Source organism: Aspergillus pseudotamarii, assembly GCF_009193445.1.
Source record: "Aspergillus pseudotamarii strain CBS 117625 unplaced genomic scaffold BDV38scaffold_21, whole genome shotgun sequence".
Taxonomy (NCBI): Eukaryota; Fungi; Ascomycota; class Eurotiomycetes; order Eurotiales; family Aspergillaceae; genus Aspergillus; species Aspergillus pseudotamarii.
The window spans coordinates 27,400-53,119 of NW_022475035.1; the positions used below are offsets into that span (position 1 = coordinate 27,400).

General features: G+C 49.3%; 12 protein-coding genes across 12 annotated transcripts; 6 read left to right on the top strand and 6 right to left on the bottom strand.

Moving 5' to 3' along the window:
• Positions 1–86: 86 nt before the first annotated feature.
• On the bottom strand, positions 87–1,719 carry BDV38DRAFT_292255 (MFS transporter; the record flags this gene model as incomplete). The annotated part of the gene is made up of 3 exons (XM_032061975.1): positions 87–1,076; positions 1,133–1,519; positions 1,594–1,719. The coding sequence occupies 3 exons, from the start codon at positions 1,717–1,719 to the stop codon at positions 87–89; spliced, it is 1,503 nt and encodes a 500-aa protein (XP_031914395.1).
• A 768-nt stretch (positions 1,720–2,487) lies between these two features.
• BDV38DRAFT_292256 (S-adenosyl-L-methionine-dependent methyltransferase) lies at positions 2,488–4,187 on the bottom strand (the record flags this gene model as incomplete). Its single annotated transcript, XM_032061976.1, has 3 exons — positions 3,523–4,187; positions 3,128–3,449; positions 2,488–3,063 (listed from the first exon to the last, which is right to left on the bottom strand). The coding sequence occupies exons 1-3, from the start codon at positions 3,750–3,752 to the stop codon at positions 2,488–2,490; spliced, it is 1,128 nt and encodes a 375-aa protein (XP_031914396.1). The 5' UTR covers positions 3,753–4,187.
• A 1,105-nt stretch (positions 4,188–5,292) lies between these two features.
• Positions 5,293–6,502, bottom strand: BDV38DRAFT_244328 (mitochondrial 54S ribosomal protein bL17m). The gene is made up of 2 exons (XM_032054312.1): positions 6,100–6,502; positions 5,293–5,939 (listed from the first exon to the last, which is right to left on the bottom strand). The coding sequence occupies exons 1-2, from the start codon at positions 6,313–6,315 to the stop codon at positions 5,571–5,573; spliced, it is 585 nt and encodes a 194-aa protein (XP_031914397.1). The 5' UTR covers positions 6,316–6,502; the 3' UTR covers positions 5,293–5,570.
• Positions 6,503–7,560: 1,058 nt separating this feature from the next.
• BDV38DRAFT_69611 (DUF5315 domain-containing protein) lies at positions 7,561–8,788 on the bottom strand. Its single transcript, XM_032063788.1, has one exon. It carries the CDS (start codon positions 8,545–8,547, stop codon positions 7,783–7,785), a length of 765 nt encoding a protein of 254 aa, XP_031914398.1. The 5' UTR covers positions 8,548–8,788; the 3' UTR covers positions 7,561–7,782.
• Positions 8,789–8,800: 12 nt separating this feature from the next.
• On the top strand, positions 8,801–10,012 carry rps23 (40S ribosomal protein uS12). Its single transcript, XM_032063792.1, has 3 exons — positions 8,801–8,964; positions 9,061–9,346; positions 9,527–10,012. The coding sequence occupies exons 2-3, from the start codon at positions 9,088–9,090 to the stop codon at positions 9,703–9,705; spliced, it is 438 nt and encodes a 145-aa protein (XP_031914399.1). The 5' UTR covers positions 8,801–8,964; positions 9,061–9,087; the 3' UTR covers positions 9,706–10,012.
• On the bottom strand, positions 9,877–12,274 carry BDV38DRAFT_69619 (translation initiation factor eIF2B subunit beta). The gene is made up of 5 exons (XM_032063789.1): positions 12,013–12,274; positions 11,692–11,868; positions 11,334–11,629; positions 10,426–11,272; positions 9,877–10,361 (listed from the first exon to the last, which is right to left on the bottom strand). The coding sequence occupies exons 2-5, from the start codon at positions 11,787–11,789 to the stop codon at positions 10,289–10,291; spliced, it is 1,314 nt and encodes a 437-aa protein (XP_031914400.1). The 5' UTR covers positions 11,790–11,868; positions 12,013–12,274; the 3' UTR covers positions 9,877–10,288.
• Positions 12,145–14,289, top strand: nemA (Nem1-Spo7 phosphatase catalytic subunit NEM1). The gene is made up of 3 exons (XM_032063791.1): positions 12,145–12,467; positions 12,584–14,005; positions 14,064–14,289. Exons 2-3 carry the CDS (start codon positions 12,616–12,618, stop codon positions 14,204–14,206), a joined length of 1,533 nt encoding a protein of 510 aa, XP_031914401.1. The 5' UTR covers positions 12,145–12,467; positions 12,584–12,615; the 3' UTR covers positions 14,207–14,289.
• Positions 14,290–14,880: 591 nt separating this feature from the next.
• BDV38DRAFT_69625 (alanine--glyoxylate transaminase) lies at positions 14,881–16,724 on the bottom strand. The gene is made up of 2 exons (XM_032063790.1): positions 16,227–16,724; positions 14,881–16,163 (listed from the first exon to the last, which is right to left on the bottom strand). The coding sequence occupies exons 1-2, from the start codon at positions 16,313–16,315 to the stop codon at positions 15,092–15,094; spliced, it is 1,161 nt and encodes a 386-aa protein (XP_031914402.1). The 5' UTR covers positions 16,316–16,724; the 3' UTR covers positions 14,881–15,091.
• Positions 16,722–17,222, top strand: BDV38DRAFT_244372 (uncharacterized protein). The gene has a single exon (XM_032054313.1). The coding sequence runs from the start codon at positions 16,828–16,830 to the stop codon at positions 17,017–17,019; it is 192 nt and encodes a 63-aa protein (XP_031914403.1). The 5' UTR covers positions 16,722–16,827; the 3' UTR covers positions 17,020–17,222.
• Positions 17,223–17,854: 632 nt separating this feature from the next.
• BDV38DRAFT_244373 (vacuolar protein sorting-associated protein 29) lies at positions 17,855–18,949 on the top strand. Its single transcript, XM_032054314.1, has 4 exons — positions 17,855–18,035; positions 18,094–18,108; positions 18,181–18,594; positions 18,664–18,949. The coding sequence occupies exons 1-4, from the start codon at positions 17,979–17,981 to the stop codon at positions 18,775–18,777; spliced, it is 600 nt and encodes a 199-aa protein (XP_031914404.1). The 5' UTR covers positions 17,855–17,978; the 3' UTR covers positions 18,778–18,949.
• A 468-nt stretch (positions 18,950–19,417) lies between these two features.
• Positions 19,418–20,722, top strand: BDV38DRAFT_69722 (polyadenylate-binding protein). The gene is made up of 4 exons (XM_032063793.1): positions 19,418–19,736; positions 19,883–20,139; positions 20,239–20,326; positions 20,387–20,722. Exons 1-4 carry the CDS (start codon positions 19,668–19,670, stop codon positions 20,540–20,542), a joined length of 570 nt encoding a protein of 189 aa, XP_031914405.1. The 5' UTR covers positions 19,418–19,667; the 3' UTR covers positions 20,543–20,722.
• A 1,950-nt stretch (positions 20,723–22,672) lies between these two features.
• BDV38DRAFT_244395 (NEDD4 family E3 ubiquitin-protein ligase) lies at positions 22,673–25,257 on the top strand. Its single transcript, XM_032054315.1, has 6 exons — positions 22,673–22,694; positions 22,751–22,884; positions 22,981–24,178; positions 24,231–24,524; positions 24,587–24,724; positions 24,781–25,257. Exons 1-6 carry the CDS (start codon positions 22,684–22,686, stop codon positions 25,217–25,219), a joined length of 2,214 nt encoding a protein of 737 aa, XP_031914406.1. The 5' UTR covers positions 22,673–22,683; the 3' UTR covers positions 25,220–25,257.
• The last annotated feature ends 463 nt before the right edge of the window (positions 25,258–25,720 follow it).

The window sequence follows — 25,720 nt, forward strand, 5'->3', positions numbered from 1 at the left end:
CAAACACTCACTACCAGAAACCAACACACATCATACATACAACGAAGTTCTAACCCCCCCCCCCCCCCACCCCAAAAGACCCCCAACTAAACCTCCTTCCCGATAGCCCTAATCTTCGGGCCCCAAAACCAAAGCACCAAAGGAATCGGCACCCCCAGCCCCAAATACAGAAAAGCAAGCAAAGTATTCCCCCACCCAAACCCCAAGCGATCATACAAGCTGGGCGCAAAGATAGGGAACGCAAAGCCGAGAATATTCGACAACATCCTCGTAGCCGCATTAGCAGACGCCGCATGGGCAAACTCATCCAGCAGATAGGCCAGCATGCCCTGACTGACCATGAAGCAGCCGGCGGTGAAAATAGCCGCGCCGATATCGACGACGACCCACGAGATGTGCTTCTCGGCCGACCAGCCGTACCAGATGAGGCCGATGGGGATGAGTAGGACGCTGGGCATCATGTAAGGGACGCGAAATTCGGGGGTGACGATTGCGCCGGGACGATCGCGCATGCGGCGGAAGATGTAGTCCATGAGGTGGCCGCCGGCTTGGGCGCCGATTGTGGTACCAATGGCGATGGCGAGATAGTTTAGGCTCGAGATTGTTTCGGACTGGTGGTAGCGGTCGATCCAGAGGTTGGCGTAGGTGGAGAGCATGAGGACGTAGATGCCGAAGTCGAGGCCGTAGACTATGGCCAGGAGCTGGATGATGGGGCGGGTTATGAGGAGGCGGAGGGGACGGTAGATGTTCTTTCGGAGTTGGGTGAGGAGGTCGATGTAGAATTGCTGCGTCAGGGGGCTGTTCGCAGGGTAGAGGTTTGGGTTCTGTGCTTTTGCCTTGCGGCGCAGGAGGGCTGGTGTGTATGATTCTTTCATGATGACTGCGCCAATGACGGTGACGAGTGCCTCGAATGAGGACAGGATCCAGAAGAGCCAGTGCCAGTGGATGTGTTGTGAGGCTAGACCGCCCATTATGGGCCCTATTGCTGGTCCGAGATAGGGGATAAGGGTGGCCAGTGCCAGGGACTTTCCACGGTCTTTGGCATGGAACAGGTCCGCCATGATAGGTGCTGTGAGCTGTGTCCTTGTCAGCTATCATGTCTCACGGACAGTCTTTACAAGCGGTCACTCACCGTGACACCGGCACTCGCTCCACAGCCTGCAAGGAACCGCCCGGTCATCATGAGTCCTGCGTTGTTTCCAACTGGACAGAGGGAGTTCCAAAGAATGTACCAGGCATTCGAAATCAACCAGACAAACTTCCGGCCATATATCTCGGACAAGGCAGCGACGAGGAAGGGCCCAAATGCCAAGCCAAGAAGAAAGATTGAGAAGCAGATCTGCGTGACAGAAATGCTCAAGCCCACATCCTCTGCAATCTGGTTCAATGCCGCAGCCATCATACTGGTCGACATGAGAGTGGCCAGTTGACCGCAGGACACGACGATAGCAATAGAGACTTTGCGGGTCAGCGACCAGTTGTACGGGTTTTGAGGATCATCTGGGCCATCCCAGGTGGCCTAAACAGCGATTGGCACCAAAATTAGCCTTTTCCATCATCGGGGGATGGTGAATACGGTGTGGGTGTCATTACACCATGCGCTTCTCTGAGCCCATTGAGCTTCGCCTCAGCTTCATCATCGGCTATAGCCACATAGTTTTGGTCTCGGCCTGCCTCCACAGCAGCCCCCTGTGGGATTTCTTTAGGTTCAGCCGTCATATTCGCGAAGATTAACTGCAGATATGTTAGTAGAAGCGTATATAAACTAAACTAAGCAGATGGAAACACCGAAAATGCCAATGTTTTGTTTTATAAAAATGGCTTTTTTCCAATTACCCCATCGTTCTAGGTCTTTCACGTCAAGTGGACTGACATGAAAATATCTTTGGAAGGGAAAAAGCAAAGAAGGCACTGTCGGACATGCCGGATGTTGCATTCCAGAGTGCTTACGTCGTGACCGAAAACGGTAAAGAGTTTGGATGTAACCTTCCTCTTTATTCTTATCTGATCTTTTTTGCAGGTTTTGATAGGCGTAGAAGACGGCGAACTTATCCGAGCATCAGTTAATATCATATTTTACCTACTAGATATATCCGTAGTGGCAGGATATTCCTGAGCTAGGCCATAGTGTTAGGGTTAAGACTAGTCATAGTCTGTGGGATGTCACTGCTGATTGATAAGGCACAGATTACCTGCCTACTTTCAGGCCATGGAGCTAAGAACCATTCCGTGTGCTATGGGGAAACCAGATATGTAAGAATATCTTACTAGTACTAACCGGTAAAGAATTCCGGGGTTTGCTAACCTTCCTATATCCCTGGTGCTTATACCAGATAGGCATATCCCGGCCTCGTGTGAATCTTTTGGTGCAGCCAGATAGTAGTAGTATTATGGAAATAAAGTGATATTGGCAGGCAGCTATTTCGAATTAACTTTCTTAACATATGCAACACCAATGAACTCCGTATTAGACTCCGGGACCCAAGTTTAAAGATCCGGTTTCCGCCCGATCATAAAATACATAGGAGTGAAAAGGCCAAGCCTACCCCCTTCGACAAGACTATCACCGCCACTGGCGAGCTCGGTGGCTGTTTCGGCTGTTCCAGATGGGGCCAGTCGCAGAGTTTCCAGCGTCCATAGCAGGTAACCCATCGCTCCTCGGCCGAATTTCGTCATGCGCAGAACAGTGAGTAGATCCCAAAGGCCTCGTGCGTATCGCAGCTCCCCTGCAATAGGGTAGTACCATGGAATAGGATCTGGTCGTGTTGCTAGGTCTTCTTCATGTTCGAGAACGAAACCTGCTGCTTGAATAGCTTCGACAGCCTCATTTTGAGTACGCATGTTGACGATGCCATTGCCGCGCTCAATCCCGAGTCGAATAGCACGATGCTTGGGATTAGACTCATCGAAACGATCCGTCATGACCCATTCATATACACCGAAGCGACCACCTGGTTTAAGCACACGGAAGATCTGCTCATACACTTTCTGAAGGCTTGGGGCGTGGACTGTGGCTTCGATGACATAGACCGCATCAAATGTATTATCTGGGAAATCAAGGTGCTAGATTGATAGTCAGAGAGACAAACAGTCATGATAATTATGAATACGGCTCCATTATACTCACCATGAAATCACCTTTAAAGAAGGAAACCTGCTCCTGCAGACCCGCCTTCTCTGTATGCCGTGTTGCACGTGCGATCTGATATCCATTATTGTTGACTCCAAGCACCTGGCACCCAGTGAACCGAGCAATCTCTCGCGCCGGACCCCCAACACCACATCCAACATCCAGAACCTCCATCCCCCGCTTGATGCCCAATTTATATGCCAGGTAATGCTCGTGGCGCGCCAGAGCTTGGAGGAACGATTCACCGACTGAAAATCGACAGAAATGAAATGACTGTGCCCATGCTTCTTCATAAAAGTCTGTCGCAAGGTCGTAGTAGCTATACAAGTCGATCAGTTAGCAAACAATTATCTACCATTGGCGAGATGCACCGCAGCAGAAAGGCTACTCACTTGTTGACCACACCCATGTACTCAGTTGTTCTCTCCTTTCGGGCCTCATCGGTTGTGCCGTCGATACCCTTTTCAGTCCTCCACCGCCGCACATATTCGTTTGTGATCTCACGATGGGCCGCATTGTTCTTTTTGAGCATGGCGAAGAAGGCATTCTTCTCTTCTGCCGACTTTCCGTGCATGGCCTTGGTCAATGCAAGGTCGGGGTCTTCATGTAAGGCGACAGTCATTGTGAGATGTCAGTAGTCAATATTGTGTAGGAGAAGGACTCTGACGAAGCGAATGCCTTAAATAGGGAGAGAACGAAAATCGGTAGAAAAAGAGGTGTGCTTGAGAATTTTGTGTGGTATGAATCGAAGCAGATCACTGAAGCAAGAAAACAACAGACCTTTATAGCAGTAAAAGCTCATTTTCGTTGCATAGATACCTTACGACCACAGCCATCATCGTATACATCGTATACGCTCTATACGACAATTAGGGCTCAAGGACAGCTTACTCATATAAAGTCATGAGCCAATTGGAGGCGTGAATAACATCGTATCGGCATCGTATTTCGGTCGATGCACCAAGTGGGTCAGGGCTGGGGTAAAGTAGTGGGTACCTGGCAGTACATCATTCCAACCATGTTCTACACAGACTTCCATGCTGTACCTGCCATGCTGGTGGAGTCCAATGGGGTACTGTGCCTTTCCAAGCCCCTGGGATCTGGGATAACTTGCCGATAGAGCACATACTCTACCGGGAGCAAAGAGGAATAGCAGTGGACTGCCCAAGACTTCTACTAGTCTGCGCATGTCTTTTCATTGGTCCAGGGCACCAACAACGCATTTCATTTCGCCGCCATGCTCTATAATGAAACAACTCTTCGAAGATGCGAATCCATAAGAGAAGTTGTTGACTCCACAAAGATCAGGCCACCTCGGCCCGGCTGTTGTACCTGTGAGCAAGCCGTCAATGTCGTATTTTTCCCAGTCCCTACAGTCTTCAAGCCCTCGCTGGATTCCGCGGGACCCAGAGCTGCAGAACGGCTGTAGCTTAGAGGCATGGATGAAAGACAGTTAGCACAATATCTTTGACTGGGAAGTGTCAATCTAGTTCGTGGATGTGGGTATTATCATATGCCCTGACCTTGGGATCCCGTACGCCACTTTACCGATAACGATTGGAAGTACCTAAGTACTCCATACCTAGATGCAGATGCCAGTCCCAAGTGTATCTCGGTTTAGCCTCGAATTCAATACTGCTTTCAATAGCAGCGACAAATTCTCAGCCAATCTTATTAGTTTATCTGGGCAAATTAAACAATATTCACAGGATGGAACACACCACGTGTAAAAGGTTCCTTTTAGTACATATATCAGATCTAATATAAACCTGCGGCTCAGTAAGGCGTTTTGTCCGTCGAGATTTCGATATTATAACGATGGTCAACGAGAATTCCAAAGGTCGCAGGACATCGTGAGCTTTCGGAAGTTCATCTCTAAGCACAGACCGCTCGTTGTCATGACTCTCTGTTGCAAAGATGAACCCTGAATAAGTTTTATCAGAACAAGCCGTTGCTGCATAATCCGTCGTGAGATATGCACATATTCTCTTTGGTGATTTGAAGTAGAAACGTGACTTGCTCTCTGCAAGTGTGATGACTGATGCAGAGGCAGATCGTGACAGTCAGGCTCGTGCTCAGGCGATAATCAGGCAACCAAGCCAGTGAGAACAGGAGCCGTCATCAGCAGAGGATATACACAGTTCACTCTTAGTCTATCCCTCATGGTAACAGCTTGATACAGGCTACATCACGTACATATCTACTTGCAGGATACACGACGACAGTCTATGAATAAGCGGAAGCCCATCTCTGTATCTAGAAAACAACAGCTAAAATTACACGATCATAAAGACCAACGAAAAAGACATGAGACTATTGAGGGAAAAAAATGTACAGATACAGAAGCACCAGTCAGACTCAGGTCACAGCGGTCCAGTGCCCCATTCGCCGAACCTTTGACAACCCCTACCCTAATTCAACGGTTTGATTTTATGTGCATCTATTGCTTCGAGTCTTCTTTCTCCTGGGCTTTCTTAGCCTTCTCTTCCTTCCGGCCGTCAAGCTCCAGCTTCTTAATCTCCTGCTCCAAGTCGTCAATGCCGTCTTTTCGGAACCGCGTTACCTTCTGTACATTCAACCGTGTCAGTTCATTGAGCGTATCCTGGCCCTGGGCCCGTTGCCTGGCGACGGTGCGTGCCGTCATCGCGAATCGCATATCCTTGGGTCCGTCGACGAGTTCCAGGATGGCGCTAGGTGCTTGATCGTCTTTCTTGGGCTCGACACGTAGTACTCGGGTGTACCCACCGGGACGCTCGGCGTAGCGTTCACGAAGGGGTCCGAAGAGCTTAGGAAGGAGATCATGAGGAGTCTGGAATCTGATTAGTACTAATTGTAAGAAGAACCGACATCATGAAGATAAGTCACAAAGATGAAGGGGAAAGTTGTCATGTAACATTCATCCTGTCCTCTAAGCGGATTCCTTCGACGCGGAATTCTAGAAAGTACGAAGAATCGGAATTCCCACATACATAGAAAGTCGACAAAGCCTGTCTCCGACTCGCTTCTGTGTTCTTCTTGCCCAATGTGATCAACTTCTCGGCCAACCGTTGCGCCTCCTTGGCCTTGGGCCATGTTGTTGTGATCGACTCATGTTTGAAAAGAGAGGTGACCAAGTTGCGAAGAAGAGCCTGTCTGTGCGAGGACTTGCGGCTAAGATGGCGATACTTGGCTGCACCACCGGCCATTGTGATAGGTATATGCGGAAGGTGTTTTTATTCGGTTGTTTTTTGGTTCTCTTTGCCGTGACAATTGGCGGATGACGAAGATGTGTGCTGTAGAAAAGGTCGTAAGTCTGATACTACAGCAAGCTGAAGGACAGGTGAGAGGGGAGAAAGGCGAAATTAGAGTTGGGCGATATTAAGATGAAGTTGCAGTTCACAGCCGTTATGCTCGACCATCTTCCAGGACGGTGGAAAGATTCGTTCCTCCGCGGCAGCCAATCGGAGTGCTCGAATGGCATTCCCGATCCGCGCGACAGAAACTCCCCATACTTGCAGATTTGTTTCTTTCATCTAGACAAGCAGACGAGCCTATCCTTTTCAATATCACACATTTTACTCTTATTTTGGATTTATTTTGACTCGCCATATCTCCCTGCATTGATAGACGAGCATTCAGTCGCCAGTTTGCTCATTCAGGATCTCCGAGTCGTGACTGCTGTTCTTTCGGCCGGCGCCGAGGAAGGGCTTCCTCCCCCACCTATCTTGCAGCAGCCGGAAAGTGTTGGACTATCCTTTTGGAAATCAGTCACTTCATAAAACGAAGAAGCAGATATGGGCTTCTTCGCTGGATTTGTAAGTTACAACTCCCTCTCCAACTCGAAAGCATGTGCCGAACTGTCAGTTGATATGAGAAATAGTTCAGCGGATTTGCCTTAACTACAACCGCCTTATATTTAACCGTTCAAGTACATCGGTCTATTCGCCTGGAACAACGTGATGCTATACGTCAACAAACTCAAGCTCTAAATTGGTTATCATCGCCTATAGGCGCCTACGACCGCCGACTAGCCCCGAAAGATAGCGCTCAACCAGATAGTAAAACAACAGAGCCAACACGGCCTACTATGGAGGACTTGCTGAAGCATCACTGGAACCAGGAAGTGGAAAAGTTGGCAAAAAAGGCAAACGAAAGTCGGTGGGAAGACATGCGAGAAACGGCGCTGGAAGGGTGGAAGACTGTGGTGAGGCTTGTAAAGAGGGAGTAGAGTCAATTTGGCTGAGTACATGTTCATTGGAGTTGCTCGACGTTGGCGAGCTAATATGTCCAGATACCCTTTCTTTGTCTGTCATTGACTAGCGTTTGTCATGTATTAATATTTTCCTTGTCGGTCCAACCTTACCATTCCCTGCATTGAATGACGACACTGTCGCATTTTTATACGTCAATAATAACCATGTCCCTTTTCTCACAATGCCACAGGTCATGCAGACTGCAAGTGGTTTTTAGTGGTAGCAACACTGTCAGGACGATAGAATCCCCATTTGCTTCGTAAGCGGTAGTAAACCCCGCCAATGCAGGGCATTGGTGGAATTGATGGAATGTACACGTCCACTGTCAGTCAAAATGGCACGTAATACATTTCAAACCACAGGGCTAGAGGCCTTGTACGGTGTCCACAGATGATCAATCCTCATAGGCTTCTGACAGTCTCATCCAGTGTTAGCTGTTGATGCGGTCTCCGTGGTTATGCTTTCATTATCACTCCATATGTCTCTGCTCTCCCTCTCCACGGCGCGCATAGCTTGAGCAACCTCCTCAAGCTTAGCTACCACATCCAAGACACCGTTGTTGACCCGGTCGAAATAGCGATCATTCGCTTCACGCCTCTCGCGCGCCAGAAGAATGTCCTTTTCTGTTTCCTCATCTAGGTTCCTCTGGGAGGCATCGTCCGTTGCAGTTGGCTCTCCTGTGGGACTGGCGGCTCGAGAGGATACCCTTGGTCTTGACTGACTCTTGGTAGCTGCATTCTTCGGATCAACTACCTCATCAGCTTCGCTTCTAGCCCAGGCTTGTGCAAGCTTCAGCTGTTTCGTTCGCAGGTCTTCAAGGGCCTCAGAGTGCTTCTCGCCAAAAACATGTTCACTAGCTACCGCGCTCAACTCAACCTCTGACAAGGCATTCTGCATTTCTTGCCAGATGGCGTCCGAACGATCTATTTCGCCTTTTGACTGTGTACGAGATAGAAAGGGCGAAAGAGAGCCTGGCGTCTCAAGGCCGCCTTGATGCCGAGAGGAGCGATTTCGTTGTAGCGCAGGACGCTGAACCCCTCCACCTGGAGAAACAGGGGGCACCGGAGGTGTGAGAGATATGTTAGATCCATTATGGGAAGTAGGTGGACCTTGAAAGAGGACCGGGGGAGGGAGACGCGCAGAGGGGATTTTCCTCAGATTCTCTAGTTTTGGAGCTGCATCCATGGTGCTCGAAATGTATACGTTGTTGGCAGGCGAACTATAACAGAACAAGCTCCAATTGACAGCCGCAAATAAAGGGAGCTTAATCTCCGCATACAATCCATGCTTGACGGTCACTGATAAGGGGGCTTATCGATATCGGAGGACGGCGGGAGTTGTTCCGATCCCGTGCCTCGCTTAGCGGCCGATTAGGGCGGAGCGCGCACAGCAGAACATTTTGGTGAGCCTTCAGCGACACCGCCGGCCGTGAAAGGAACCCTTCGACTCTCGACAACCATCCCCATCAGGCCTTTCGGCAATCTATATCAGTCGGTATGTATATTGTTGCTGCCATTTTTTGATGAAATATATTCGTGTCTAGGGACTGCCGTTCAACAACATCGAACTATTTGATTTTTGATTTTCCACCGCCCCGGCCATGTACATTTGAAATCCACGTTCCCCTCCACAAATCACGAAATCACCAAGCCTCAGATTGCCACTGCAAGATCTAACGCATTTTTTTTTCTTCTACAGACCGTCCTCCGAACATAATCCGCCAAGATGGGTAAGGGACAGCCTCGTGGTCTTAACGCCGCGCGCAAGCTCGCGAACACCCGCCGTGAGAACCGTTGGGCCGATCTTCACTACAAGAAGCGCCTGCTCGGTACAGCCTACAAGTCCTCTCCCTTCGGTGGTGCTTCTCACGCCAAGGGTATCGTCCTCGAAAAGGTCGGTGTTGAGGCTAAGCAGCCCAACTCCGCTATTCGCAAGTGTGTCAAGGTCCAGTTGATCAAGAACGGCAAGAAGGTCGCTGCTTTCGGTGGGTAGCCCTCTTTTTTTCTCCTACAGTTATACCTTGCGCTGCAAATACGGGAATTGGGGATGATCTGGTGATGTCAGGGTATTAGATTTGCTGGAGATGATGGACTCAGATGGAATCGAACGATGTGGCAGACATGGAAGGATATGGTTCAGATTGTGCTAACGGTTGAACTCACAGTCCCCAACGACGGTTGCCTTAACTTCATCGACGAGAACGACGAGGTTCTCCTTGCCGGTTTTGGTCGTAAGGGTAAGGCCAAGGGTGATATTCCCGGTGTCCGTTTCAAGGTCGTCAAGGTCTCCGGTGTCTCCCTGCTCGCCCTCTGGAAGGAGAAGAAGGAGAAGCCCCGTTCTTAAGGAATTGCGCGAACGAACGATTGCAGCGGGAACGATGGGAAAGGGCCCATTCCATGGAACATTGGAAGATTACTACGATGGGATCTATCTTCAGTCTATGGTCTGGTCTGGAAATTATGGTTCAGGACGGATGACCCTGCAAATAAGTTGCAGCTACTACGATTGATATACTTATAAAAGATGGCGCCATGATTTATTTCTTTGGGAAGGGCCCTAAAATATCAAGTCTCAAACTTCAATTCTCCGTCTCCTTTTAGCCTTTGTAGTATGCAGTGGGCGCTCGAGATGTCCGTAACGATTTTCACAATGATATAGGTTGGGTTCTAGGCTCAAAAATCTGGGTACAATATTCATCTTATTAATCTTATCGCATGATCCATATCATATGATCCTCATTCATTACTATTCCATTTAGGGTAACTACGTGTGTGTGTGTATGTGTCTTGAGTCTGTTTGGTTGCCCCGTGGGTATCGTCCCTCATATTCTGTCTATTACAATCCTTACGCCCGTATGTAACCATGCTTTTCTAATACCCAATTCCTTTTTCTCATTTTTTCGTTGTTGTTTTTCTCTTCAAGGCGCTTAAAAGCTGATATCCTCCTTGCGATAGTGGTCAGACACAATACGGTAAAGATAAGATGGTGCATGACCTCCCCTGTAAAAGAACGTCCATAGTTAGCTCCGCTAGACAAGAATATACATAATGTATGAGAACCCACAGATTGGTGATATAGAGGTCGATCAACTCTGCCGGGACGTAGTCGTACAGAGGATTTTGAACATCGATCTGATCCACCAAGTCGCCATCTTCGTAGCCGATAACGTTGCTGGAGTCACCATATTCGATCAACGAGTCGAAATCGAACGGATACACAGGGCTAAGTTTATATACACCGCTCACGACCACCACAGGGGTCTGGTGCACCTTTGCTGCGCGAGCAATAACCCGGGTACCTGCGGAGGCAACCAGCCCACCATTGGCAAGGACGGAATGAGTGCCCAAGATGACCTTGTTCACTCGAGACATGAGCGCGAAGACAGCGGAATCTGGGATCAGGATGACTGTGATACCCAGAGCGATCAGAGGCTTTTGGAAAGATTCGGTGCTCAGGATCTCTTCATCGCCAGGACTGTTGCCGCTGACAGTGGCATGGGTCGCTTCGTGGTTGTTGGGGTATGATTCGGCGTGAATCACGGTGAACTTCCGCTTAGCGGCAGCTTTCAGTAAGAACTTTTGGACGGTAGTGGACGATGTATGGGTGAGGATGATCTCGTTGGAGTGAATATGGTCGAGGGCATAGGCCGCAATCTGGTCGTCTACTTGACCCAATTCATCGATAATCTCATTGACACCTTCGAGAACCTCAGCGCGAATGTCCTTGCTTTGTACATGCCCCAGCAATCTTCCGGATGGGGACGCCGATGCAGGAGTACCGGGAAGAGACGTTTCGGGCTCCGGGTGTGAAAGTAGACTGAACATGGAGATCGGTGCGGGCTGCGACAAAGGTGGACGGGAAGACCCTCGGTCCGAGCCTTCGAAACGACCAGACGAATATTCAGAAGGGTCTATTATCTAATTGTTAGCGCCTCCAAATCACACATATGATGCGGAATGGCGAGTGCTAACCATCCAAGGCACGGGGCGTTTGAGGCTGGCTCTCCGAGCCTGCTTCACTCAGGTTGAAGTCGGCTTCCCTGTCATCTTCGGCCTCATCCCGAATCAGGCCCAGTACACGCCTGACAATGTTGCCGACTACCATCTCCTTAGGTTGCGCAGCCACCAGCCGCCTTCCCACACTCTGGACCCGCTCAATAAGCTTAGTTGCATCTGATGTCCGACAGGCCGAGATGACACGAAGGAGAAGGTAAGCGGTCGCGGTAGCGCATGATCGGGAGTGGCGAATTTGTCTTCGCTTGAGGAGTCTGGACGTTCGTTAATATACCTAGCGAAATGCGCGGAATGTACAATAACGGTGAGAACGCACGAGATCAGATTATCGATAGATGTGTCAATCGGATTGGTCTTCAACGACCTGAGAAAGGACGCCAAGCCTGGCGTCAAAGCCATAGATGTGGATGGCATAGTTTGTGGGATATGCTGGTACTTTTCTTTTTTTGGCGTGAAAAGCGCTGCGCACTGAAGACAGGGTGATCCTTGGAATCTATGTACAATGGTTAGCAGATTGAGTCATGCTGCCCACGGTAATTTCGCACAGTTTCTATATATCCCCCAAGAACAGATCGTAGGACATGTACGCAACTCCAAATAACCAAGATATAGATAAATGAGGGGACCAAAAACTCACTTAACTTTTGGGGCGGAAAAAATACCGGTGGTTGAGGGGCAGCGCTAAAAGTGAGGAGGAAGGAGGAGGAGGTTCTTTGGCGTTTGGTGGGATGTGACGGAGGGAGTTTTTGCCCGCCGCTTAGAGCTGCCGCTCGGCCCAACGTGCTGCTGGCATCTGGGACTAATTCCGGGACGGCCTGACAGCAGACCACTTCTGAACCTGGAGTAGTATGTATGAGCGTCTCTCCCCACACACCTCTCTGTTGTCTCCGGCTACTAGACCATTTCGTGTTCCTGGCTGAGAGGCTGTGCCTTTGTATCGGTCTTTCTTTCCGTCCCGTATCTTCTTTCTCCTGCAGAATCTCCCCGACCGATACGACTGGGACCTTTGGTCTACCCGTCGGCTATCACTTCATCGAACAGAGCTGGTATAAGCGTGGTTCTGAGACACGGGTTGTCAACTGGCGCATTGAGGTTCGTACGAGCATCTTTTATATCTCATTGCAATCCCAATGCTGCCTTACATCGATCCATGTCCGACATTATTGTTCCTACACTGGACGAGTGCTAACTAGCACGTTCTCCCTTAGATAGCTGCGCCAGCCCGGACACCCGTTGGAAGATGAACTCGTTGAACATACTTTCGTCCCGAGTCATTGGCCAATCCTCCCATTCAAATCGTAACCGTCAGAGATCACGTTCGCAAGGAGATATCCCCCCAGTAACTGCACCGGCGGATCTCTCTAAACTCCGGTCTTACAGCAGCCACGACTTCCATTCGGCAGACGTTTCTGAGAAAACTAGCGACGATGGGTCTGGGTTAACACAGGAAGAGGACCAGCTTGGCCTTACGTTGGATGAGAAATCACCACTGATACGAGGGCTTCAAAAAGATGGTTCATTCGCTACAAACAGTACACTAGGTTTTGTTGCACAGCGGTTTTTCGACGCAGTTGCCGAAGCAATCAAGTTCATCTTGTCCACTTTGGCCGCACCCGGTATATTTGCAATCCAATGCTTTCGCGAGGATGATGGGCGATATTCCCCCATAGCTCCTGCAAGAAAGTTGGGGCGATTTCTGTTCGGTTCCGCTGCCAGTAGCGCAAACACATCGGCGAACGGTGTCAAACGGACGGAAAGTAGACGACGGCAGGGCTCCACGCGAAAGTTGAAAAGCCACAGGTCGCGAGATTCTATTGCCTCGAGCACTTCTGAGTCCGAAGGTGATCGGAAGGCCCTGAAGGGCTCTTCGGGTAATAGAAATCGATCCTCGAAAGCGAAATCTCCAAAGTCGGACCAGATGTCGGATGAAAGCACTCCTCGTCGTTCCATACGGATCAAGCTCCATAACGAAGAAGCTCTGAAACGACAAAGACAGCGCCGATCACAGAGTGTAGATCTCGATCGGTCGTCAGAAACCGGACCCGTAAACCCAGATAGCCTGAAATCGCCAACGTCTTCATCTATCCACAAGGTTACCAGGTACCCTCATTCGCCCGTTCCTCCTCGGCCGCTGATTCCTCCCCGTCTACCATCCTACACAGCCACGTCGCGCACATATAGGGCTCCCCAAAAGACCTTGATCCTTGATTTGGATGAAACCCTCATCCACTCACTGGCCAAAGGAGGACGCATGTCCAGCGGCCACATGGTTGAGGTTAAATTGGCCGCGCCGATGACGACTACTCTCAGCCCGGGGGCACCGCCGACGACGTTAGGACCGCAACACCCCATCCTGTATTATGTGCACAAGCGGCCCCACTGTGATGAATTTCTCCGCAAGATCTGCAAATGGTATAAGCTGGTTATCTTCACTGCCAGTGTTCAAGAATATGCCGACCCCGTGATCGACTGGCTGGAGCAAGAGCGAAAGTATTTCCATGCGCGGTATTATCGCCAGCATTGTACTTTCCGCAATGGTGCCTATATCAAGGACCTTAGCTCGGTGGAGCCTGATTTGAGCAAAGTGATGATCTTGGATAACAGTCCTATGAGTTATATTTTTCACGAAGGTTCGTCAACCGGCGCTTGAGAGCCGTCACGACAAGCATGATAACTGATTCTGTCCAGATAATGCTATTCCCATTGAGGGGTGGATCAACGACCCAACGGATAACGGCCTCCTCCATCTCGTTCCTATGCTAGAAGCTTTGCAATATGTGACCGACGTACGAGCCTTTTTGGCGTTACGTAGAGGGGAAACAGAAGCATAGCCTAGGAGGGGATGGACACGGGCTCCAAAATAGAATTCATGGATACAAAACAAAAACCTAAAAAAGACAAAGTCTTATGAAGCAGCGCACGTATACATGCGGATGGAAGTTTTATAATGCATTCATAGCCCTTCTGATGTGACTGTAAAGGAAACTGGCCACAAGCATGATAAGTGCCAGTAGCATTACTACTTCATACCCTCCTCCTTTTACTATTTATTGTCACAGTTACTTATGTTCTTGTAATATCCCCCCTCTTCTTCCCTTCCTTGTTGTATTGTTTTTGTTCCTTTTTTTACCTACCTCTCAAGTTGGACGGATGTTACGAGTCAGGACCATCATTATACATATCATTATCATATCTCATGTGCTTCCTCTGTTGGTGGTAGGAAACCATGAGCCACTAGTCGTTATATATAGGCAACACTCAACATGGCATCTATGGATATCCCAGTTACCCTAACAATTCAGTACTGTACTACCTGATGTACCTAACGTAATATAGCTGAGGGTTCTTATTTGTAACCGATCGGGAACACTACTAGTAGTAGTACTGTTAACTCGGAGCATCATCCTATTGGCTGACCTGTGGAACAAACACCTCGGGTTGCAACAGCACTGAGTGAAGCTTACCGTATATTCGGACACATTCGTTGAAGAGGGGTTAGGGTTACTGTGTTAATTTGTGTTCGGGACATGCCGTTAATTAGGATATTGATCTACAATATTTCAGATACATGTCTTCACTAGATCAAAAACCGCTACCAAGATATAGATCGGATAACTCCGGGAGAATGTACTCTTAATGTGGTATATTATAATTTAATTTTTTTTTGTCATTTGTCATCTCTGCTGAAATTCGTAAAATATGGGAGGTATCATCAATTACAGTCCCTTAGCCTGCTTAGCTTCCGCCATAGCTTCCTTCAGAGCAGCAATAGCGTTGTCAATGTCCTTGCGGGCAGGATCGGAGACACTGACGCCCATGTGTCCGAACCGGATGTACTTGGTCGCAGCCTCCTTATGCAGACCCGCTGCAAAGATGACGCCCCGCTTCAGCAGTCCGGGGAGCACGTCTGGTGGGGCCAGACCCTCGGGCAGCCAGATGGCGGTCATGGCGTGGGCCTGGTTCTCTGGCTTCGCGGCCAACTGCTTCAAGCCGAGCTCGGCGACAGCAGCCTTGACACGGTCCGAGGCCTGGGTGTGTACAGCAAAGCGCTCAGCCATGGGCCGGGAGGTGATCTGGGACAGGGTGGTGTGCAGGGCGTGGACCAGCTGGGTGGGTGGGGTAGCGAAGTAGGAGGGCTTGAGGTTCTCGTAGTTCTGCATGATGGGGAGCCAGTTGCCGATGGAGGAGTAGTATGAAGCGGGGGGAGTCTTGCGGTTCTTGAAGACGTCGATGGCGCGGCCAGAGGTCATCAGGATGCTGAGGCCGGGGGGGCAACCGATGGCCTTCTGACTGGCAGTTAGGACAACGTCAAGATCCCATTCATCGAAGGCGATCTCCTCGCACCCGACACTGCAGACACCGTCAACAACCACCAGGGTCTTGGGGCTGACGCGACGAACGATCTCGGCGATGCGCTTGATGTCGCTGAGCACACCGGTCGAGGTGTCGACGTGGGTGATGGTGATGATCTTGTAGGTCTTCTCCTTCAGGGCCTGCTCGATGTCCTCGAACGATGGGCGCTCTCCGATGGGTGCCTTGAGCTGTGTTGCGTTCGCGCCGTATGTTGTCAAACATGCGGCGAAGGAGTCGGCGAAGTAGCCAGTGTGCAGGACGAGAGCATTCTCTCCCTTCTCGACCAAGCTGGAGGCAACGACGTCCCAGCCGAGGGTGCCGCTACCGGAGATGATGAAGGGCTGGGCGGCGGGTTTGGTAGACTGGAAGAGCTTGCGGACCAAGGTCAATGTCTCTCCGAAGGTCTTGACAAAGCCAGGGGCAACGTGGCTCTCACTACGAGAAAAGCATCAGTATGGAGGGGTCAATGGCTACTTTGACAACGACGGGTGAACTCACGCATAGTGGGCCATAGACTGAAGGACAGCATCATCGAATTCGATGGGCCCGGGAATCAACAAGGTGGGGTGAGGGGCTTGGGACGACATTTTGGGAGAGGGTTCTGGTTGCGAAGGAGATGCAGAAGGAAGAGTGGTTGAGAGATCGGTGCGATCGAGGGGTTTATATTCGATATCGTGGGAGTCTCTCTCGGTCGAGAAGGGCAACGGTAAATGCTGATCCAGGTGCCTGGAAATCAGACTAAGCCGCTGCGTCGTCCGTTTGCTCGCCAGCTTTTCCGAAAGTTCGGCTCTCAACGCCGAGAGTCCCGCGGGGTAGCAGAAAAGAAAAAAGTGAACGTGATAGTAATGAGTAATTGGGGTGAGGGGGAGAAACTCGGGGATCGCCGGAGACAACCAAGAAGATCGATCGGGATCAAAGAGGTCCTGTTATTGGTAGATTGTTTCCTATATCCTCCTATACATGAAAGAAAGAAAGAACAAAAAACGATGTAGGGATGTACTTAAATAGGGCAATTGATCAATAAAATTTTTCTTTGGGTCCTAAGATTATTAACCCTTCCTCCCTTTCCTCCCCTTTCTATCGGCCGTAATGGAATTTAATGTCCGTCTTCACACGGGCGGAGCCTTCCGTACGTTTACCTCCGCACTGCGGAGAACCTTTTGGGGCCTCCGGATGGGTTGTTTTGTTGGGATTTGGGATGGGCACCGCAATTGACTCATATTATAACTATCGATCGAGTAATGAGAACTCGGACCGGGATGGAAACATCAGGGTTTATTGTTATGTGTAGGTTTAGACTGTCAGAATGATCCTGTATGCTGCGGAGAAATTATATATTTGTTTATCATGATTGTATATACGTATACTATAGCAACATATAGTTCTGATATCATATCACTTTCGTAGAACACCTACTAATGACATTCGAAGAAACCAACGCAAGAACACAATTGTATATACCCGTCTCAAAATAATGCACGGAGTACGCCAACCAGATATCCTAGACTGTATCTGATTCTTAGACTCAAATGTGTTCTCTTAAGTCATGGTTCATGTCATCTGGACATTACGGAGTTGGTAAAGTCTCAGCCCCCAAAAGTCTTGCCCCAAAGCCTTCTCAGAAAGCTCAATGGTCAGACAGTGACTTGTAGCAAAGGTTATCTATGTACCTAGTACTAGCACAACCTCACAGGCGAGTGGACGACTCAAAGCAACGCAGTAGATTGTATACTGGTAGGACATTATGACTTCCGCAATGATTCAACAACTGATTTGTTGGTTAAAATATATCGCCAAGAGCAAGCAAGCACCCTAGTCATAGTGGAATGAGTATCAAATCACACACAGTGTGTCTGGCCCACTCAATAGAGTGATACTAGGTGGTAAGTCGATCAGCACGGCATCAAATACCGAATGATACTCAAAAAGTATGATTCGGGACGGAGAATAACAAGACTAGTCTAAATATAGTATAGCGTAATATATACCTGATAAGAGTGCCAGGCTAACCATCCCTGTCACAATGATAGGGCTTAGGGCTCGAGGACCGCGGCATCGGCGTCAGGCGTCAGTGAGCTTTCCCCGCGAAGGCTCCATCGAGTCGACGGAGCACCAAATAACCATACGTAACCTTGACTACTAGTTCACTGGCGGTCCCCGTTATCCTGTACACTTGCAGGTAACTACTTTGCCTCATAACCACAGGTTTCTTTGGAATGGGCTGTTGAGTTGCTAGTTCCTCTCTCCAGGATGACGTCGCGTCTTGTTCTGGTCATTGGTGACCTCTTTATTCCTGATAGAGCTCCGGTACTGAAAATGCCTGTTCTCTTCGTCTTCTCTCAATTAGCTGACATGCTTTCTCTAGGATCTTCCGGCTAAGGTGCGCGCCACTCAATCACCCGTCAATCGGCAACAATCTACTGTGCAAACCAATCCGGACTAACTGTCGCAGTTTCGGAAACTCTTAACGCCAGGCAAGATCGGCCAGATTCTCTGTCTGGGCAACCTGACCGACCGAAGTACATTTGAATTCCTCCGTGGTATCGCTCCCGATCTGCAATTGGTCAAAGGTGATTTCGATGTCGACTCTCCCAATCTACCCCTCTCAAAAGTGGTGACCCACGGAAGCCTCCGTATTGGTCTTACCCATGGCCACACCATCATCCCGCCGGGTGACGCCGAAGCCCTGCTTATCGCCGCACGTCAGATGGATGTTGATATATTACTATGGGGTGGTGCGCACCGCTTCGATGCCTTTGAAATGGAGGGAAGATTCTTTATCACCCCAGGAAGTGCAACGGGCGCTCTGAGTACCGGGTATTGGCCCGAAGGAGAGGAACCAACACCGAGCTTTTGTCTGATGGACGTGAGTCGAGACCCTAATATCTCCATACGACTCTTTTTCTTTCACCAATACTGAACATTTTTTTTCCAGATTCAAGGTGACGTCCTTGTGTTGTATGTCTACCAACTCAAGACAGACGCCAATGGTGTTGAAACCGTCGCGGTCGAAAAGGTCTCGTTCCGCAAGAACTCCGTTCAATCATGAGTTAACGCTTCGTAATATTTGCTTGTATATATGTCATAGAAACAGCCACGATCATGACCTCCTAATTGTATGTGACTTGAATTTACCTAGCTTTCCCCAACTGACCTACGCCTTGAATTTGATGATGGAACGGATTTTTCCGGACCCTTGTGAGTTGCCTGCATTGGTTCCCTTCTGACAGTGTACTCTAAACCCAGATGAAACATCGCTTGCTAGTATCTGATCTTTCTGTTGCTCCGATAGTTGTAAGGTACTGAACCGAATTAATCTACCAAGTTCTATAGTGCTGAATACTTCCGCGCGCATTGTTGGTACTGCGCAGTTACAGCCACTTGGCCTTAGGAAAGGAAAGTGGCATTGTTTTACGATTTTCTATAAATTAGAAAAATGAAAAGATAAGAAAGAAATCAAAAATAGAACCAGCGAAAGTAGCTAGCTAGTTTTGAAGTCTAAATAGAAGGGTGACAAAGGTGGATAACCTTTTTGTTTTGCGACGGTTACGAGAGAGTCCTTGTACTTGAGCATGGATTTGGGTGAAGTTCGTTGCCTGTGAAGGTTCAGATGACAAAAGTCGCTAACCGGAAAGAGCAGCAGTGACTTCGGCGTCGATCAAACACGAGCATAACCATTTGTGGCCTACTACGACGGGCCGTCTACCTCCAATCACCGGTTGCAGGGCATTCTGTTTACCTCTTCAATCATTTGAATCTAGAATTCCTTTACCCCAGTCTTTAAAACGTTTTGCATTTGTCGGATATTATATTTTCCCAGAGCTCTTACTCCACTCCGCTCCGCTAGCAGTCGGGGAGGTGCCGTTACAACTTTGAGTTTTTCCTTGACTCCGCGGGTCGAACATAGAAAAGAGGAGGCATCCCAAGATTACTTCCATAATGAATCCTGAAGAGAACGAGGTCAAAGATGAGCGCCTGCAGCATCAGGAAGAAGGGGCTGATGATGAGGTAAGCTTGTTCCTTGAAGCTGAAGAAGCTCAAGCTAGATTGAAGACCGGAAGCTCAACTCTGGTGTTTCTGCATCGCCTTTGCTTTATCACAATGGTTTACTCTTATCGCACAAGTTCCAACTAACACGGTGGTCTCGTCTATAGGAAGAGATTGCGGCGATGAAGAGACGGGTAGCCGAAATGGAATCCGAGGCGGCGAAGTTGCGCGAGATGCAAGCCACCCTTGATCAACAGTCCGAGAACCTGCGGGAAGATAAGGAAGAGATCGATGCGCGGAGTATTTTCGTCGGCAACGTTGACTACGGTGCTTCCCCGGAGGAGATTCAGGCGCATTTCCAGAGCTGTGGCTCAATAAACCGTGTTACTATTCTCCTGGATAAGTTCACGGGTCAGCCGAAAGGGTGCGTGACCACTTTGCCAGCCTTTTGGGACTGTCTCCTCCCTCCCTTTCTGCTTTATGGATACAACTTCTGTTGCGAATGCTGACGCTTGTGGCACAGGTACGCATATGTAGAGTTTGCAGAGCCTAGCTTGGTGGCCCAGGCACTTGTTCTAAATGAGAGTGTTTTCCGTGGCAGGAACCTTAAGGTTGGTCTCCTTGTCTACTTCTTGTGTCCAGTGCCGTTTCCTCACCTAACACGCACACAGGTTGTCCCCAAGCGCACCAACGTGCCCGGCATGACTCGAGGTCGCGGACGAGGTGGCTTCCGAGGCCGGGGTTTCTTCCGTGGCGGTTATCCCCCTCGGGGAGGCTACCGCGGAGGCTATCGTGGTGGCCGGGGTCGGGGCTATGCACCTTACTAAAATGCATGCAACGTATGCCGCCACGCCGAGGGCGAATAGTTCGCAGATAAGAGCAAGCGATCTCGAACGAGTCGAGTGAAAGAGGAATACGGCTGAACACGTCCACATTAAATCGATAAATCGTGAGGTTTCTCTGATTTCATGGAGAATACTTTGGAGTTGGGGATGGGATGTACTGTATGATAACCATCTGGCAACCGGTAGGATGGATGGATTCCGCTTGTTTCTATGATATCACCCATATTCTACTGGGGTTTCTTTTATTATTATTTTTTATTTTGATTTCGTTACGATCATCGTCAATTTTTTTTTTGAAAGCATATCTTACAGGGTCAATGGAAAACACTATGGTGTCTCCCTCTATTTATTTTTCACGTGTGGTGTGGTGAGTGAGTGAGTGTGTGTGGGTAAGGATACGATGTATACGGAGCTAGGTACTATGTACCAGGTGATTGCGACGTTAAGGATCAAACCATGGCGATGAACCTGGTAAGTAGGCGATCTAAAGCAGTGCGCCCCACTGCCTATAATCGGTCGTACTGTTCGTACTCCGAGTATGGTCCTAAACGACGACAATAAGGGGTAATGATTGAAGAGGGCCTGGAGAGTAGTATACATAGTACCAAAGTCAATATAAAAATAGAGGAATAATTTTGTTGCCTTACGGGAAAGCCACTAAATGCTTGGCTTGGGCTACGGGCGAAACGTTTCTTCCAGTCGAATGGGAACTTAAGCACGCGGGGTTGCTGCTTTTGGCGTCTGGAATCTTTGGTTAGCCGCTGACTTGGACACCTTAGATTTCAGGTATCCCATCACCGGTCTTTCCATTTTCCTGATCTGGGATGACAGTAAAGTATGTAAATGGATACCACATAGTACTTGTCACTTTTAGTCATCGGTAATTTTGTAGCTGGAATGAGGAAAAGTTGGAAGTGGTTTTTATACGTTTTTTTGCTGGTATTATTTGTAGTGAAACGACATGGATTGGAGTATATTATTACATGATGATTACCGATATATTTGGCTGGAGGAACCTCTGGAATGATATTATAGAATGCTTATTTATGTATTATTGACGTTTACAATATCACTCGAATATTTCTATAATTTTTATTTTTCCTAATTCCTTTTGTTATTTTTTTTTTTTTTTTTTGCCAGAGATTTTTAATTATTTACCCCCCTCCCTCCCCTCCTTCGCCACGATCCGCCCACACCCGCGCTACGGTCCCTAAAGAGCCAAACGGAAATCAAGTCTATCAACCGCGCGCTGTTCGTCTGGTCGGAAGAAAGCCCCTCGTCACAAGGTGATTGGTTCGTACAGCGCAACGTCAAGGACCGTCTCTGGTTTGCTCAGCCCCAAAAGTTGCCCGCGCCTCCAACTTCAGGCTTAGTCTCCCCGTTATCGCCAAACCTCAACTCATCTTTAGTTTTCTCCGTTGCATCAATCATCAATCTCGCTCCGGTTTCACCCCCCCCTCCCCTCTCCACTTCACACCACCGCTTCTGTCATTCGATCTACGGCCGACCTGTGTTCCCGATCTTTCGATTCTTGCCTAGTGTGCGGTCTGTGGTTTGTGGTGGATGCGCACGCCGCGAATTACCTTTTAGGCTTGTCCTGATCGGCCGTTTGGCATCCAGAGGCGTGTACTGCCCGCTCCCTTTCTACAGTACAGGATGGGTTCCAATCTGCCCGCGTAAGTCTTCTCCGGAAGCTCCTTTCCTTTGAATAAGAAGTTCCATCACGCCCAAAGCAAGAAGAGAAAAGTCTCGTGGGTTGAAAGCGAGGGTGTGCTAACGAATCAATGACTTGCAGCCAGCCAAACCTCAGGGTTACAAGTAAGACATCCAGGAATGGGGGAGAACTATCAGTCATTCTTACCTAGAGAGGAAAAGAGCGAAGAGTTTACTGACTTTCTTTCTTTCTTCAGTTATCGCGGCGGATGGACTATATAAACGAGATGTCTTCCGTATGTTGTGCTCATATGATCTTAAATTATCGACTATCGCCCTTACAAGTTTCACTAATACCTTCCTTTATTTATACAGGATTCCCCGATCCGTTCGCTGTGGCCACTGTGGGGGGCGAACAAACCCATACAACCTCTGTCATCAAAAAGACATTGAACCCTTACTGGAATGAGATGTTTGATCTGTATGCCTCCCCGGCCAACTTTCGACGTCTCCATACTGATCAACATTACAATACAGGCGAGTAAATGAAGATAGCATCCTTGCCATCCAGATCTTTGACCAGAAGAAATTCAAGAAGAAGGACCAAGGGTTCCTCGGTGTGATCAATGTACGGATCGGTGATGTGATAGATTTGCAAATGGGCGGTGATGGTAAGTTGCTCTGCGAGTCAACTGTCGTCATCTTCTAAAGGGTTTGTCCCGTGTGTGAAAGTGTCTCAACTGACATCATCACTTCGTGCGCTACAGAGATGCTCACTCGAGACTTGAAGAAGTCCAACGACAATCTTGTCGTGCATGGCAAACTCATCATCAATCTTTCCACCAACCTGAGTACACCCAATACCAACCAAGCAAACGGCTTACACCGGTCACATATGCAGCAATCAACTTCTAGCGGGCTTGTGCCACAGGTATCGGCATCGACTCCGCAGCCGTCTCCCGGCCCAAGTCAAGCTGACCCAACTGCGTCGAATCCATCTCTCCACCCTCAGCGTGTCCCATCAACTACGCGGCCTAGCAGTACGATTGTACCTGCCAATGGCCCGCCTGCTCCGCCCAATGGTCAGCAAGGTTCTCGCACAAACCTTAGTTCGTTCGAAGATAGCCAAGGACGACTGCCAGCCGGCTGGGAGCGACGAGAGGATAATTTGGGACGGACATACTATGTGGATCACAACACGCGGACGACCACTTGGACCCGACCGTCAAACAACTACAACGAGCATACGTCACGCACGCAGCGGGAGGCCAGTATGCAGCTTGAGCGGAGAGCCCACCAAAGTCGTATGCTCCCGGAGGATCGTACCGGTGCGAGCTCACCCAACCTGCAGGAGAACCAGCAACAGGCTCAGACCCCGCCGGCCGGTGGCAGCGCCAGTGCTGTTTCTATGATGGCTACGGGAGCGACCACCGCTGGCACTGGCGAGCTTCCGCCGGGATGGGAGCAACGGACTACCCCCGAAGGACGGCCGTATTTTGTCGACCACAACACTCGCACCACGACATGGGTGGATCCGCGACGACAGCAGTACATCCGGATGTATGGCCAGAATGCCAACGGCACCAATACCACCATTCAACAGCAGCCAGTGTCCCAACTGGGGCCGTTGCCCAGTGGTTGGGAGATGCGCTTGACGAATACTGCACGTGTGTACTTCGTCGACCACAACACGAAGACGACCACCTGGGACGATCCCCGTCTGCCGTCGTCCCTGGATCAAGGCGTCCCGCAGTACAAGCGTGACTTTAGACGTAAACTGATCTACTTCCGGTCACAGCCCGCTTTGAGAATCATGTCCGGACAATGTCACGTCAAGGTACGACGTAACAACATCTTCGAGGATTCCTACGCCGAGATCATGCGGCAGAGTGCCTCGGATCTGAAGAAGCGCTTGATGATTAAATTTGACGGTGAAGACGGGTTGGATTATGGTGGTCTGTCCCGGTAAGTAGTCCTGCCGATTGTGAGGAACTGCTCAAAGCTAATGGCGCCCAAGTGAATTCTTTTTCCTTCTCTCTCACGAAATGTTTAACCCCTTCTATTGTCTTTTCGAATACTCCGCACATGATAATTATACCCTGCAAATTAATCCTCATTCGGGCGTTAATCCGGAGCATCTGAACTACTTCAAGTTCATTGGACGTGTTGTTGGATTGGCCATTTTCCACCGCCGTTTCCTTGACTCATTCTTTATTGGAGCGTTCTACAAGATGATGCTCCGGAAGAAGGTGTCGCTGCAAGATATGGAGGGTGTTGACGAAGATCTGCACCGCAATCTGACTTGGACTTTGTACGTTCCTGTAGCCCCGTATCCTGAGGCATATGTCAAGAACTCCTGCTGATCATTCATAGGGATAATGATATCGAGGGCATTATAGAGTTAACGTTCGCGGTTGATGACGAGAAGTTCGGAGAGCGCCGCACGATCGACCTCAAGCCGGGTGGTCGGGATATTCCTGTTACCAACGAAAACAAGGGAGAATACGTTGAGTAAGTTTTGGCTTCCCAGTGAGGAGTGAGTGGGAGAAAAGTTAACACTGGATCAGGTTGGTCACTGAGTGGAAGATTGTGAAACGGGTTGAGGAGCAGTTCAACGCCTTCATGTCAGGCTTCAATGAACTGATCCCTGCTGATTTGGTCAACGTCTTTGATGAGCGGGAGTTGGAATTGCTGATTGGAGGTATTGCGGACATTGACGTTGATGACTGGAAGAAGCACACCGACTACCGTGGCTACCAGGAGTCGGATGAGGTGATCCAGAACTTCTGGAAGATTGTCCGCAGCTGGGATGCGGAACAGAAGTCCCGTCTGCTTCAGTTCACTACCGGAACATCCCGTATCCCAGTTAACGGGTTCAAAGACCTGCAGGGTTCCGACGGACCGAGACGGTTCACCATCGAGAAGTCTGGCGATCCGGGGGCGCTGCCCAAGTCCCACACATGGTACGTTTCCCCTCTCGGCGTTATAGCCATCGCGAATGCTTAGCTGACTGTTTTTGTAGCTTCAACCGTCTTGATCTTCCTCCGTATAAGACCAATGATGTGCTTGAGCATAAACTCTCTATTGCAGTGGAGGAGACGTTAGGTTTCGGACAGGAATAGATGCATCTTTTGTTCCATTCCGAGACAAGATATTTTGCATACGAGTATATTAATTCCGCCGCCGCGTGCAGCGCGGACGGCATGCAAACCAACGCGACTGAGAGGGCGCATGCGCATGTTCGTGATCTCCACCGGCTTGTGTCCCTTTGGCATCCCATATTCCCCCTTCGTTCGTGGTGTTCGTTTTGTTGCATGCGGCTTGGAGCAGATTATATGAATTTTTTTTTTCCCTCTATTCTTCTTTCGTTACTTTCAGAGTGGTGGCTTTGTATATATTCTGTATTATTGTCCTATGGATAACGAGCTGACTTGAATCTGGAGAGTCTTTACATTAAGGAGGGTTTAATATTCCGTATCCGGTTTTAGGGTTTGTGTTGTCCAGTGG

Coding starts and splice junctions, on each gene's coding strand:
- BDV38DRAFT_244328 (XM_032054312.1), bottom strand. CDS start 6,315: ATGGCCGGTGGTGCAGCCAAGTATCGCCATCTTAGCCGCAAGTCCTCG. Junction 5,940..6,099: donor AGGCTTTGTCGACTTTCTAT/GTATGTGGGAAT, acceptor ATCAGATTCCAG/ACTCCTCATGATCTCCTTCC.
- BDV38DRAFT_69611 (XM_032063788.1), bottom strand. CDS start 8,547: ATGGATGCAGCTCCAAAACTAGAGAATCTGAGGAAAATCCCCTCTGCG.
- rps23 (XM_032063792.1), top strand. CDS start 9,088: ATGGGTAAGGGACAGCCTCGTGGTCTTAACGCCGCGCGCAAGCTCGCG. Junction 9,347..9,526: donor CAAGAAGGTCGCTGCTTTCG/GTGGGTAGCCCT, acceptor TTGAACTCACAG/TCCCCAACGACGGTTGCCTT.
- BDV38DRAFT_69619 (XM_032063789.1), bottom strand. CDS start 11,789: ATGCCATCCACATCTATGGCTTTGACGCCAGGCTTGGCGTCCTTTCTC. Junction 11,630..11,691: donor TCTATCGATAATCTGATCTC/GTGCGTTCTCAC, acceptor ACGAACGTCCAG/ACTCCTCAAGCGAAGACAAA. Junction 11,273..11,333: donor AACGCCCCGTGCCTTGGATG/GTTAGCACTCGC, acceptor ATTAGATAATAG/ACCCTTCTGAATATTCGTCT.
- nemA (XM_032063791.1), top strand. CDS start 12,616: ATGAACTCGTTGAACATACTTTCGTCCCGAGTCATTGGCCAATCCTCC. Junction 14,006..14,063: donor GAGTTATATTTTTCACGAAG/GTTCGTCAACCG, acceptor GATTCTGTCCAG/ATAATGCTATTCCCATTGAG.
- BDV38DRAFT_69625 (XM_032063790.1), bottom strand. CDS start 16,315: ATGTCGTCCCAAGCCCCTCACCCCACCTTGTTGATTCCCGGGCCCATC. Junction 16,164..16,226: donor CAGTCTATGGCCCACTATGC/GTGAGTTCACCC, acceptor CTTTTCTCGTAG/TGAGAGCCACGTTGCCCCTG.
- BDV38DRAFT_244372 (XM_032054313.1), top strand. CDS start 16,828: ATGTCCGTCTTCACACGGGCGGAGCCTTCCGTACGTTTACCTCCGCAC.
- BDV38DRAFT_244373 (XM_032054314.1), top strand. CDS start 17,979: ATGACGTCGCGTCTTGTTCTGGTCATTGGTGACCTCTTTATTCCTGAT. Junction 18,595..18,663: donor CGAGCTTTTGTCTGATGGAC/GTGAGTCGAGAC, acceptor TTTTTTTTCCAG/ATTCAAGGTGACGTCCTTGT.
- BDV38DRAFT_69722 (XM_032063793.1), top strand. CDS start 19,668: ATGAATCCTGAAGAGAACGAGGTCAAAGATGAGCGCCTGCAGCATCAG. Junction 19,737..19,882: donor AAGAAGGGGCTGATGATGAG/GTAAGCTTGTTC, acceptor TCTCGTCTATAG/GAAGAGATTGCGGCGATGAA. Junction 20,327..20,386: donor TCCGTGGCAGGAACCTTAAG/GTTGGTCTCCTT, acceptor ACACGCACACAG/GTTGTCCCCAAGCGCACCAA.
- BDV38DRAFT_244395 (XM_032054315.1), top strand. Junction 22,885..22,980: donor TTTGCAAATGGGCGGTGATG/GTAAGTTGCTCT, acceptor CGTGCGCTACAG/AGATGCTCACTCGAGACTTG. Junction 24,725..24,780: donor AACAAGGGAGAATACGTTGA/GTAAGTTTTGGC, acceptor ACACTGGATCAG/GTTGGTCACTGAGTGGAAGA.